Source organism: Gymnoscopelus braueri (assembly GCF_963280865.1).
Source record: "Gymnoscopelus braueri genome assembly, chromosome: 9".
Classification (NCBI taxonomy): domain Eukaryota; kingdom Metazoa; phylum Chordata; class Actinopteri; order Myctophiformes; family Myctophidae; genus Gymnoscopelus; species Gymnoscopelus braueri.
Window position 1 is genome coordinate 31,467,365 of NC_137610.1, and position 12,735 is coordinate 31,480,099.

General features: G+C 42.7%; 1 protein-coding gene across 1 annotated transcript; it reads right to left on the reverse strand.

Annotated features, from left to right (window-relative positions):
- Positions 1–776: 776 nt before the first annotated feature.
- Positions 777–12,470, reverse strand: frs2a (fibroblast growth factor receptor substrate 2a). Its single transcript, XM_080438763.1, has 7 exons — positions 12,045–12,470; positions 10,369–10,458; positions 9,842–9,933; positions 7,767–7,953; positions 5,761–5,904; positions 4,464–4,627; positions 777–2,853 (listed from the first exon to the last, which is right to left on the reverse strand). The coding sequence occupies exons 3-7, from the start codon at positions 9,905–9,907 to the stop codon at positions 1,684–1,686; spliced, it is 1,731 nt and encodes a 576-aa protein (XP_080294889.1). The 5' UTR covers positions 9,908–9,933; positions 10,369–10,458; positions 12,045–12,470; the 3' UTR covers positions 777–1,683.
- Positions 12,471–12,735: the final 265 nt, after the last annotated feature.

The window sequence follows — 12,735 nt, forward strand, 5'->3', positions numbered from 1 at the left end:
CATATAGTATGTATATCAGAGCTTAAGATTGTGTAGGGGAGGTTTGGTACACAAGGAATTGGTGCCTTTGTTAGCTGAGCTAGAGTAAATATGAAACGGGACAGTTTTACATGATAGTAAACGGTTGTTGCCAGTCATTTTAAAAAGGACTACTCCAGAAGAGTATGAAATCGCATACTAACATACTATTTAGTATGTCCGAAAGCCTAGCAGCTAAATGACTGTCAGAAGTGAAAGCATACTATCCAGTAGGCAATACATGTGATTTTGGACGCAACCTTAGATATTACACATCCTTTTGCATTATAAATGTTAACTTAGTTCAATTAAATCTAAAACCTACTCTGGGTCATCTTTTGGGTGACAACTCAAAATAAGCCCAAATTTTTTTCATTCGATGGGGCATTTGGGACAAAATGGTGCCATCAAATTTGACGTTAGAGCTACAATCCGGGAATTATTTTAAAATAACGTTTGAACCAATATGTATGGAGTATGTATGCCAATACAACTACATCTGCAATGGTTGGAGGTGGTCTCCCAACTATTTCATTAATACATTTAGACCCTGGTGTGGCTAGGACAAGTGGTTCAATGTCAACATTTGAAGTGGAGCACCGGACTGGACACTAGATGCACCGCCATCTTTATTGTAGTTTGGACATGGTTGAAATTACCTACCGATGTCGGGAGAGGGAAACGACGGCTATTAAACTTCTGGATTGTAGCTTTAAGGTTGGACTCAGCAGTGTGAACTGAGAAACATTTGTGCAAGCTAAAATGAATGAGGCCAATTTATTAGCATATTCTTTGAAAGTGCAGTAAATCTTGCTTGTGTCACCCAATTGCAATCAGTTTTCATATGATTCATACATCCCACTCCTGAGTCCATCTAAAAAATAAAAAAAAACTTACAGAAGCACTGACATCTTTATGGTACAATAAACTGACCTCTAAATCTTGCATCTCTGAAATCCTCCCAATTACTTAGCCTAGGTCCCATCACTACAAACCCAAGGCAGCCTGCTGCATGACACAATATAAGTAACTGGGCAATCTGACTAGATAATGAGATCGAACTAAAAACAAAAAGACAGGCCTCTTATCGGCTAAAGTACAAATAAAAACAGAACAGACATTTATTGTGCCAGAATCTACTGTACATAGTCAGAAACATAATGTAGTGTACCATGTCATCCTTAGATACTGAAATTACAGCAGCATGTAGTGAATCATATAAAAAAAAAGGCTAAATGGAATGCTTTGTTCAGTAATACTGATTTGTACCATATAAGGAGAGGGAATGGGTGAGGAGGAGGAGGAATGCAGTCCAGTCTTATTAACATAATAAACAAACCCAAATGCACTGTAGAATGAGTGAAGGAAAAGAGGTATGATATTACCATAGGAATAAATTGGTATATGGCAAGTACCTAGGGTTTACATGTTTTTTTTATCTTTCTTTTGGTCTACCTGAACTTTCCTTTACAGGTAACCACACGCACAAAAAAAAGAAGTCTGTTAACTAATTTAAGACTTTTTCCTCCTCACGGAGTCTCTCAATATTCAGCATCTCCAAAGTCTCTCCATTATAAGAATATAAAGACGGCATCACGTTGTGCCAATCATGTGTATCGTATCGTATTTAGAGACAAAAAATGTTAATTTTGGGGGGTGCGTAGGTCAAACAGTGCTTTTGGTGGGCAGCTCCGTGCTGTTGTGCCGCGTCTTACGCGACGTTCCGTCGTCCCGCGGCCGAGCCTTCTGTAGGTTAGACATGGCGGCCGTGCGCTCAATGTCAATGAGTGCGTACAGCTCTGTGCGTCGCGTGGGCGTGGTGGGGTGTAGAGGGGAGGTTGGCGTGCGTGGCGTGTGGGGGTTGCTGCCGTCCGAGGCTCCCTTGTTGCTGCCCCCTCCCCCACTGGCCCCGGCGCCACTGTCCATCTCCACCTCGATGTAGTTGAGAGTCTTCGCCGGCTCCGCCAGGCCGCTGAACGGTAGCGGTCGGCGGAAGTCAAAATTGAAGATGGTGGTTCCCTCTGTGCGGCGCCGGGCCGTGTCGGGCCGATGGGCGCTGAGCGGAGCCGTCACGTTCTCTGTGTTCACGTAGTTGTGGGAGGGCTCCAGGGAGGCTGACAGCGGGTGGCTGTAGGAGTGGTGGAGCAGGCTGTGGTGGTGATGGTGGTGGTGGTTGTAGCCGTTTAGCGAGGGCGTCTTTAGACCGCTGCCCCCGCGGCTGTTCTCCTCTTCCTCGGAGATGGGCTTTCGGGTCTCCCAGACAGGCGGTAACGCAGGGAGGTTCTCGTAATCCAGCAGGGCCGTCCGTCGCTGGGCAGAGTTGTTGACATTCTGAACGTCAGGGGTGAGGGGGGGCGGGCGGTGGCGACGGGGGGCCGTGGCTGGGTTGGGGGTGGGGGTGATGGAGGTGGGGGAGGCTCTGGATGCAGAGGCAGAGCCGTTGGAGTGTGTGTGGGCCGGCTCAGCCTCAGCGGCGGCCTCCTTGGCACTTTGCTGAGCGTCCATGTGGCCGTTAGTCTCTCCAGGTTCCCCGCTCTCATGACCTTCACCCTCCCCAGCCTCCTCCCCCTCCTCCGGCTGCTGGAGCTGCTTCTCCTTCTCCCGCCTCTGTGCGGGGGTGGGGCCCAACACAAAGCGCACCCCCTCGGGCTCCATCAGTACCTGGGGCTCCGGCTGCGAGGGCAGGGCCAGGGGCTCAGTGCGGACCCGGGGAGGTGGTGGGGGAGTTGGGGGGCACTGGGACTGGGGAGAGCCGGGGCTCTCCAGAGGGGTGGTAGCCGTCAGCGGGCTGGGCTGGTCCTCCAGAAGGCCTGTGGTGTTGACGTAGGTGTGTACCTGAGGTCCCCAAATGATTACAAAATATATATATTACACATTATTATTTTGCATGTTCTTTATTTGCATGTTCTTTGACTAACATATACATTACGCTGTCCATTTTCCAAAGCATACCACTATTTTCTAGGGTTTTGAATGATTTATGTTTTCATAGTTGAAAGTACAGATTGATTTGAAAATTGTTCCAGAAGACTGTTTTACAAAATTCTAAAATCTAAGACATATTCATGACTTTGAAGAAATATTGACGCAACAATAGAAAAAGAGAATGTTGATGTAACAGTACAAACATAACAGGTTTTCACTGTGAATTTAACTTTGCATTTATGATACTGCTGCGCTAATAGAGGACTCCATTACTGCTAATTAGTGTGGTTGCCCGAATGGGCAACCAGACTATTGTTTTACAGAAACTTTATTCTTTCTAGATAAACAATTTTTTCAACCGCATCTCCTCCCACAGTTTATTTTTCCCAATTTAGTGCCATATGTCAAAATGACCGGCCTCACCGGGAATCGTCTGCTTGTATTTTGTTAAGAGATTGGTTGCATAGTTTTATTGATATTGATTTATTAGTGCATTAAATGTCCCCATCCACTTTAATGGAAAAGTGAAAAAACTCAAATTCAAGTATTTTTTTCTCAGAAACCGTAAGAGCTAGAGTTACCAGATTTGGAGGGGAGGTTTATAATTTAGTCCGAAATTATTTAAATAAATAATCACACCATTCGGCCTCATGGTGGCGCTATAACAGCCCACTTTACGTTTTTGGCCTATAACTTTTGAACCGTAGCCCCTAGATTCCTTGGGTCATGACGCAACTCCCCATATAGGCCACGCCCATTTGCGTCAGGATAGATTTTCCGCCATTTTGAATTTTCTTCAAAACACACTTTTAGCTCCTCCTCCCACATATTTTCTCCAAATTTCACAAAAATCGGTACACATTATCTCTGGACCCATGCGATAATCTGGAGTGAAACAGAATTTTGATAGTCCATACCGTTCGTCCGTAAATGGCTTCCAAAGTTAGCGGAAGGGGCCCGTTTTACAAAAAAGGCCACAAATCACTAACGAAACGTCCAGTCAATCCCAAATTTGAGTCACATATCGAGGGTGGTTTACTCAACGAATCCCCAAAAGTATTTCCACTTTGACCCATAGGGGGCGCCACAAATGCACAAAACGTAACCGTTTGATGCAAAAATATGATTTTTGGGGGGATCAATCCTCTCAAAATGAAATAAAAGTGATATCAGGAGTGACGTGACAATATGATTGGCCCGTTACATTTGTGGGAGGGGCCTATTTCCTAAAATCAAAACGGCATGTATCACGAAGGCAGGATCCGATTGACACCCGATTCGAATGGCACGTCACGCGGCCTCCGACGGTATTCCTCCCAGCTTATTCCCCGAGTCCCGGCGGCAGCGACCCGCGACTCGCGTCGGCGCAACCACACTTTGCAATTGCCCTGAATTGCGACGCGTCTAGTATTTATACTGTTAGCGCTACACACTACTTCTACAGCTATTGTTCCTGCTGATTCTAATATCACTACAACTACTGCTACTGACAAGTTAATCTGTGTGCATTGTCATCTTACCGCATCATCAGCCATCAGTAAAGGGTGTGTGGACTCCTCCCCCACCGAGGGCAGGCGGGTACTGGCCACAGACGGATGGCGGGTGGAGGGGTGAGACGGGGCCTCGCCCACAGACGGGAGCCTGGTCACACCATTTGGCACCGTGGGCACGGAGTAGCCCAGAGCTACACACACGCACAGATTCCATTAATGACTGTTGCATTACTGCTTGTGTGTGTGTGTGTGTGTGTGTGTGTGTGTGTGTTGCCTGCAGGCGGGTGTACATGTGCTTTCATGTGTGCCTGCAGGAATGTATGTGATTAACTGTTGAAATATGTGGTATGTGTGTGAGTGTACGTCCAGGGTAGAAACTCCATGTTTTTGTGACTAATGAATTTCTAAATTCACCTGCCACTTGCACAATTCTACAAGATGGGCTTTTAAAATAAAACATGACCCTTAAATGATGGCTGCCAAAGAGGCATGTACGATAGACAAATTAACCTCCCGCCAGACAGACAGACTAAATGTACTTAAAATGTAATTTTCCACTCTGGTGTACCTGCAGGAGTGTGTGGTGTATGTTTGTGTGAGGTAGACAGTAAAGATGAATACGTGCAGGTGTGTACTATATATATTTCTGTTTGGTTTTTAGGCTTCATAGTCACAAATTGCACAGGGCAGATATCACAAATAACTTAAATATACAAAGAAATTACTGACACATTTAATAATATTATACTTTCAAGAATATGTAAAAAAATCACACCCAGTGTGAAGTGGGCGGTGTGGTCACAGTGGTCATCACAGTGATGGAAGTTCACTTAAAGAAAAGTAATATTGTGGACCAACCATTGTACACCCCTAACTTAAAAAAAAACATAAATGTGTTTTTTTTAAGTGCATAGTCCTATTTATAGGGCTATGCACATGTGTCATGTTTCACTAGCCAATCACAGTCCTGAATAGACTGTGATTGGCCAATCACGGTGCAGGGTTAGGGGGGTACACTGGTGGCCAATCACAGCGCAGGGTTGGGGGGGGGTGCAATTTCCAAACCTCACATATAGGGGCGGTTTCACCGCCCAAAGATAGCGGAAATAGCTGATCTACAAGCTACACGTGAGCTTTGTAAGCTTGTAGATCTGCCATTACATTTTTCAACATGGAAACGATTATGAAAATGATTGCGATTATCTCAAATAATTGCGATTAGCCGATTATGTAATAATTGTGACAGGCCTAGGTGTACTGTAACGCTAAATTCCTGCTGCAGTGTGAGGACTGTGTAAGGTAGACTGTAAAGACGGATGAATACCTGCAGGAGTGTGAGGTGTGTGGGGGGCCTGGTGGTTGGGTTCCAGCACGGCCTCCTCCACAACGCTGATGCTATGGCTGTGCATCACATCCTGCAACATGTTGAAAATCTCCTCCGCCCGGGCACACTTGAAGGCAAAGATCCCTACACACACACACACACAAACACACAGAGCGGGAATTGACAAGTCAGTATCCAAAGAGTACAGGTCACACATCATCATCTTTGTGTCCCTCAGTGTCCATTTTGTTGACAATTTTACATAAATAATCGAGATAAAATCTTCTTCCTCGAAAACTAGGTTCTACGGAGCTTAAATATCATTGAACTAGACTGTAATAATAATAATCTCAATCTCAATACAAATGTCTGATAACTGACAAAGATATGGAGATAATACTGAATTAATTAATATTGTCCACAGAAATTACAGACCTATTAATAATTGAGAATGAGATGTAAGCCAGAAAAGGGCCATAGATTTAAGAGAAATAGACTACAATCAAACAAATTAAAACAAATTATAATTTTTTGCCGAAACTATATGATGATCTCTGAAATGGTTACCAAACTTAACCACTGCCTCTCAAACCAGGCACTAAAATGGAGTTTAAGAGTTTAATCGCTAAAGCCTGATATATACTTTGTAGCACGACAGTGTCACACGACACAAACAGTTGTCACGCAGTAAAAAAATAGCCAATCTACAAGCCTGCGATGCTACGTGTTGCGAGCTTGTAGATATGCTACAAAAAAATAAGAAAACGCCAGGTTGAAAGTGGTAAAGAAGACAATGGGTGCACAGTGCTATCGAAGACGGCTACTAGAGCACACACAAACCAAGGGTATGGAAACACATCAAGGACAAACCACACATGGTCCCGTCTCATTGAGACCGATAATAATCACTGCAACTGCAAGGAAACGCTTCACACTGGGAGGGGAATATAACACACAACACTATAAAGAAAAAAGGTAGAATTCCCAGTCCAATGATAACACCACAGACACACCAGCATGTACAGGGGATCAATACTGGATGACAGGTCACAGTATTGGGTGGTCATGTTATGAGATGGGGGAAAGAACACAGCGTGCCTGAGACTTACCGCACACAAGAACCTACTGAACCCCTACAAACCCCCAGCTCTCTCTCTCTCTCCACCTCATCCTTAAGAAAGCATGGGGTCCAAAAACAATGGCAAAAGGTGTGTCATGGCAGTAGCAGAAACATGTGATTTGTGATAGATTGGCTAGCACAACGATGCAAAGATTACACTGTTGGCTAGAAATAAGGTGATTTGAGCAGGTAATGTCACAACTGCACATCTAATATGACCAAATCAACAACACACCCCACTGAGGAGTATATTTAGCCCTCCCCCAATAATTATAAGAAATGAGACCGCGAAGCTTTTAACATTAGTAAATTATGCATCTCAGCGATAATGGCAAAAAGGTTTGGTTTTACATTTATACACTGATAAATGAGTGAGTGGAGTTGAAACGCAGCAATGTGCCATGCAGTAAACTCATAATCAAACAAACTCCCCCGTGGTCAAAAGAGAGTCCAGTAGAAAATTACCGGTAACTTTTTTTCTTTTCCAAGAACAAAAACAACAACTGAAATAATGGTAAAAACTACAACAAGCCCTGTATGAATTTCATCATCATGATGTCAATACCGAGAGGGCGAGAGGGACACTGAAAACTAGGGCTCCAACTATCAATTATTTACTTAGCGATTAATCTATTTATTACTTTTTCGATTTATCGAATAAATTATTATATATCAACAATCAGTTAACCACTTAACACATTATTTTATACTTCGAACAATGGTGTTGTGAAAATAGACAGCCTACAAGCTCACAACACGTCGCATCAAGACGCGTTGTGAGCTTGTAGATCGGCTATTTTCACTTTTTCTTTTGACAATTAAATAAAACAAAATATTAACCATAAACCGTTGCACCCCTACTGAAAACAGTGATTTCAACATGTACCCTGTCCGGTCTGGCAGCGCCGGCCACTCTCGAATGAGAAGAGGTTGGAGTCATAGCCATAGCGACGCAGGCACAGGTAAGGCCACCTGACGTCGTCGCGGCGATGGGTGTGGAGGACCAGCTCGCCCTCCGTCAGCTCCATCACACCTGAGCCCAGCTCGTTCCCATCGTCATCCACGTTGATCACCTGAACACACATTTATTTATTTATTTTTAAGGGTTAGTTTTTCTTGAGATTTTCTGCCTTTATTGGTAATTTTAAACAAACCCGCGACGCGCTGTCAGAGCCTAAGTACCCGGACCGCTAGGCCAGCGGTCCAGGCCATGCACACACATTTAAACTCGGTCAAATGCCATGGTGAGAAATTGAGACCAGTCGGCCCAAACCCTCCAATGAATGCGGCAATGCGCCAAAAACTGTATGAATTTCAAATGTCTTACAAAAATCTTACTTTTTAACTCAATCGGACACATGGCCACCATTATCAACTTCAATCCTATTGTACTGTTTTTTCATGCAAATTCACCCTTTAAACTTTGTGGCGGGCAGCCACTCTCACAAATATAATAGACTGGTGGTCCTTGGTAAAAAAAAAAGGGGAAGAGATCAGTGAAGATTGCCTGTGACATGTTAGTTACTCAATTTAATCAGCCACTTTAACAACCAACCATCATCTGGACTCCAATTCAATTTGACAAAGCCTGTGTGCTGTGACAGTAGATGGTGAATTTGGGGAAGAACCAGCTACTGTAGAATGATGGGGGAAAAAATATTGTTTCCTGCCCTGGGATTAGAGATCAAATTAAAGTTAACAGGGAAACTTGTGAGAGACATAGGAAAAGGTGAATTATTATTATACATACTAAACCCACTTTAGTGTAAGGCCAGGCATAGTAGTTAAAGAATACACTAATGTGTTATTAAACATTACTAAACCACATTAGTGTAAGGCCAGGGATAGTAGTTAAAGAGTACACTAAACCATTTCTGAGCTGTAACACACATAATAAAACATGTCAACCCTAGTCATGGTTTCAACACCTCCTAGAATACATCCTAAAACCCAAAATGCAGGCCTAATGTCTAAGTGCTGCCACCTTTGACCCTACTGCTTCCTCTAGCCCTGCCTAAAAACACGATATCGATCACACATCTTTGACGAGACCGAGCAGATCGCCATGAATTCACACGTTACATTGTTGTTATATTCTTGTCGCGTGTGTGGGTTTCGGATTCATCTGCAGCCTCCCGATCGAACCTCCAAACAGTCACAATTATAAACAACACGTCTGATGTCTACGACTGGGATCTGGACAAATCTGAAAGTGATCCTGTAGTTCAATCTGAACTGGCAATAGCAATCTGTGGACGTCAGTCGTTAAATGTGTGATGCAAACTAGTCTTTTCATTGTTGGGTTTAAAAATTCTCATTGTGTGTTCGAGGTGCTGTGGTTTAGAACAGATTCAGTTAAATCGAGTGCAACTCCACCCAGCCCATACATCTATGCCTGCCTGGGATGACTTTCACCCAATGACTTTGTTTCATCGGCCCTATACTCCCCCAATACACCTCCATCTCACTTTGGTTTATTTCAAAATCTATGTAGAAGGCGTGGACAGGCTGAAAATGTTTCTCTTGTTACTCTTTAACATTTTATCCATTAACCAAGACAGCAGGTCATTAATTTCCCTTGTCAGTTAGACTTTTTTTTTTTTTTTTTACAAACCATACGTTTTTTTAGAATAGAAAAGAACTATAAACAGTGGCCATGTTGCCACAATGGCTGGTCAAATATAGAATTTTAGTCAGCCACAGCCAAAATTAACCAACATTTTGGTTAGTGGCTGTTGCCAATTCCCACCCCACATTTTTTCACAATAACATTTTAAATACAAAAGAGAGAGTGCAGGAGTTTGTTCTCACATCTAGTAAGGTATTGAGTAAGCAGAATAAGCTGGGTTGGTGGTTGAAACAAGTCAACCACAGTCATTAGTGAATAATCCTGGGTGTGGGTTGACAAGACTCCCACTCACTATGGAGATGGTGTTGAGACAGGCAAAGGCAGGCACTCACCTTGAATTTGCTTTGATGATTATCTGGGATTGACTCTTTCTCTGGACAGCTTAAACAGCTACCCATGGCTTCTTCAGAGCACCATCAGATGTCTGAAATGTAACATTTTCAATCAAAATCTAATTGTAAATCATACTGATGATCCCAAAGCATCTGTGTGGGTGTGTGCAAGTTTAACAACAACAACAACAACAAAAGAAAACAGAGTTTCAACACATTTTCCATTAGAAAAAGCTATTTCGAGAACCTGTTTTTATGAGTGGATTTGAAGAGCTTGGTTGATTTTCACTGCATTGTATAACAGTGGTACAGCAATTTGTCTGCCAAGTAGGTTGGCATAGAGCTATTTAATACTCTTTAACATTATAAATTACTATACGAGAACAAAGTGGTAAGAGTAGTAAACATACATATTCCCCCCCCCCCAATGGTCTTTAATACAATTCAAGCTTTTCCAAGATCCTCAGTTGTATCCCATTCATCTTCATTTAACTCATAACAAATGTATTTAATTGAGATCTGCTCACCTAAATCCTGCCACCAGTACCCCTGGTTCCATCCTCAGAGGCTGAGGGACACTCATGATTTTTGACCCTTTCCCAACATGAACACCAATTCTGTACGGGGAGTGGGGGGGGGGGACAATCAGAGATGTGTTAGCCTGCATAAATTATTAGCAAAATGTGCGCCCAAGCAGAGACCGGACAAACTGACATCATCACGAATTACCCGTTTCTTCAAAACAGCAAGCAAAAAACTGATTTGTGTAAACTATCCCTGGGAGGTGGTTTCAAGTGACCAGTCAGCAAAAGATGCAAAAAAAACCTTATGGAAGAAAATACTTTGCGTTGGCGACAAAGGTCCATTAACAAACCAGGGATGTTTACGTTCTTTGTGTTTTTAATACAATAAGATGGTCTATAAATTTGCAACAAACAATAATCTATACCATTTAATTTATCTTCAAATGTTAACTTTAAGTATTTCGCTCAGCTATGTTAGCCAGCTAGGGGTGTTTACCAGTCATCGTGTAGACCAGTGGTTTCAACCTGATGATTTGGGGGGGGGGGGGGGTCCCCCCCAGATGACAGTAAAGTGACAATTAATAAGTGACTTTTAAGACCTTTTTAATACCTAAAGAAAAAGACCATTACTGCATCAAAAGCAATCAACAAACAATACAATAAAAACTGGTCAAACACTGGCCAAATTGTCAAATAATATAAGAAAGAGGCAAAACATTCAAAAATAGCCGATCTACAAGCTCACAACGCCTCGCTTGTAGATCTGCTATTTTCACAATATTTATCTGGGGGGGCCCCCCATTTCAAATAAGATTCTTTTGGGGGGTTTCACGGCCTGAAAGGGTTGAGAACCACTGATGTAGACAAGAGGAGAATCAGATTGTCAAGAATCAAAAAAGTCAAGACTCAACTGAGTCGCACCGGCTGTTATTATCTACCTTGGGAAAACTCATTAAAAACATCTCATTACTCTTAAAAGGACAACTTTGCAACTTGTAAAGTACCATTCACTGCAGTGGTACGACAGTGTAAATGGCAGCTAGTTTAGTTAGCACAGAGCTAATCTATAATCTCGCGTAACCAACAGAACTGTATTGCAAAAACGGAGGTCCACTTCAGTGATGCCAGGTTGTGTGAGAAAAATAAGCAACCAGTTCCATGAAAACAAGCCAAAAAGAAGCGACTATTAGGCCACATGAACTATTTTAAATCTATATTCATCAGCTATTTTCAAAAGAAATCTTGGGGGAAATTTGAAATATTTGTTCAAACATTCTTCTAACAACACAAATTTGGTACGGGAGTCCCTGGCACAAAACATTTACAGATGGGGGTTAGCAGGGGACAAATACATATTAATTTGGGGGTCCTTGACATGAAAATATTTGAGAACCACTGGTTTAAATAACAATACAAAATCGTAAACAAGCCCAAATAAGCAACTTACACTTTAGAAACAAGCCCCAAAAACAGCAACTACTAATATTTACAAGCAACATTACAGTAGAAGAAGCCCAAAGTCGCTTATAATAAGCGGACATGGCAACGTTGGGCTGGTTACGCGAGATTACAGCGGCTGGGATACACCAACGCATTTAGCTTTTAGCTAAACGTCTGCTTAGGCAGCCACCATACATACACACACAAAATAAGTGTTATTTGATGAAAACAGTTCTTACCGTTGTCAGGTTCAACGAAAGCATCCAAACTTTTCCCGTAAAAAAAAAAAGACGGTTCCAACTCAAAAGGTTATTGTGACAAAACAACGCCAGTTGAACCAACCAGCTAGCGTTAGCCTAGCCTGCTACTAGCCTAGCTTAGACCAACATAGCCTCCATCTTTCCTCTGCGTCGCTCGAGCGCCAAAAAAAAACAATCACAACTTCTTTCAGCGGTGCCTAACGCTCATAACTGCCGAAAACAAAGCGACAAAAAACGGCTTAAATCCATCAACAGTCCCTTGTGTTCCAATATATGGAGGAAAAGTCGGGCGAAGTGCGCTTTTCCTGTCCGAAAAGCGAGTTTTGACTTCGGGTCGGATGGTCTTTTCGGGTCGCTACTAGCCTCGCTCGGCTAAATCACTACAACTTGGGCTAAACTTCCGATAGAGTTCCACGGACTCTCTCTTTCGCAGATGTTTCGCCCAGGTGGGCGTGGTTTTGAGGTTAGGTTAAGGCAGTGGTTCCCAAACAGTGGGTCGCGGACAAATTTGTATCTGTCGCGATTCGCAATTAAACATCCCTTTTTTAACTTCTCGTTTAAAAAGAAAACAAAAGATTTTAATTTTTTTCCCAAAAAAAATGAAATTCCATTAAAAAATATATCAAATAAAACTTTAGAAATTGTATTTCTTCACAACGCGTACAAAGCG

Bases quoted from the DNA above. Each gene is read 5' to 3' on its own strand.
- frs2a (XM_080438763.1), bottom strand. From the start codon at position 9,907: ATGGGTAGCTGTTTAAGCTGTCCAGAGAAAGAGTCAATCCCAGATAAT. The intron at 5,905-7,766 runs GTACATGTTGAA...GTGTGTGTGTAG, and splicing joins GCGCTGCCAGACCGGACAGG to GGATCTTTGCCTTCAAGTGT. The intron at 2,854-4,463 runs GTAAGATGACAA...TGGGGACCTCAG, and splicing joins TACTGATGGCTGATGATGCG to GTACACACCTACGTCAACAC.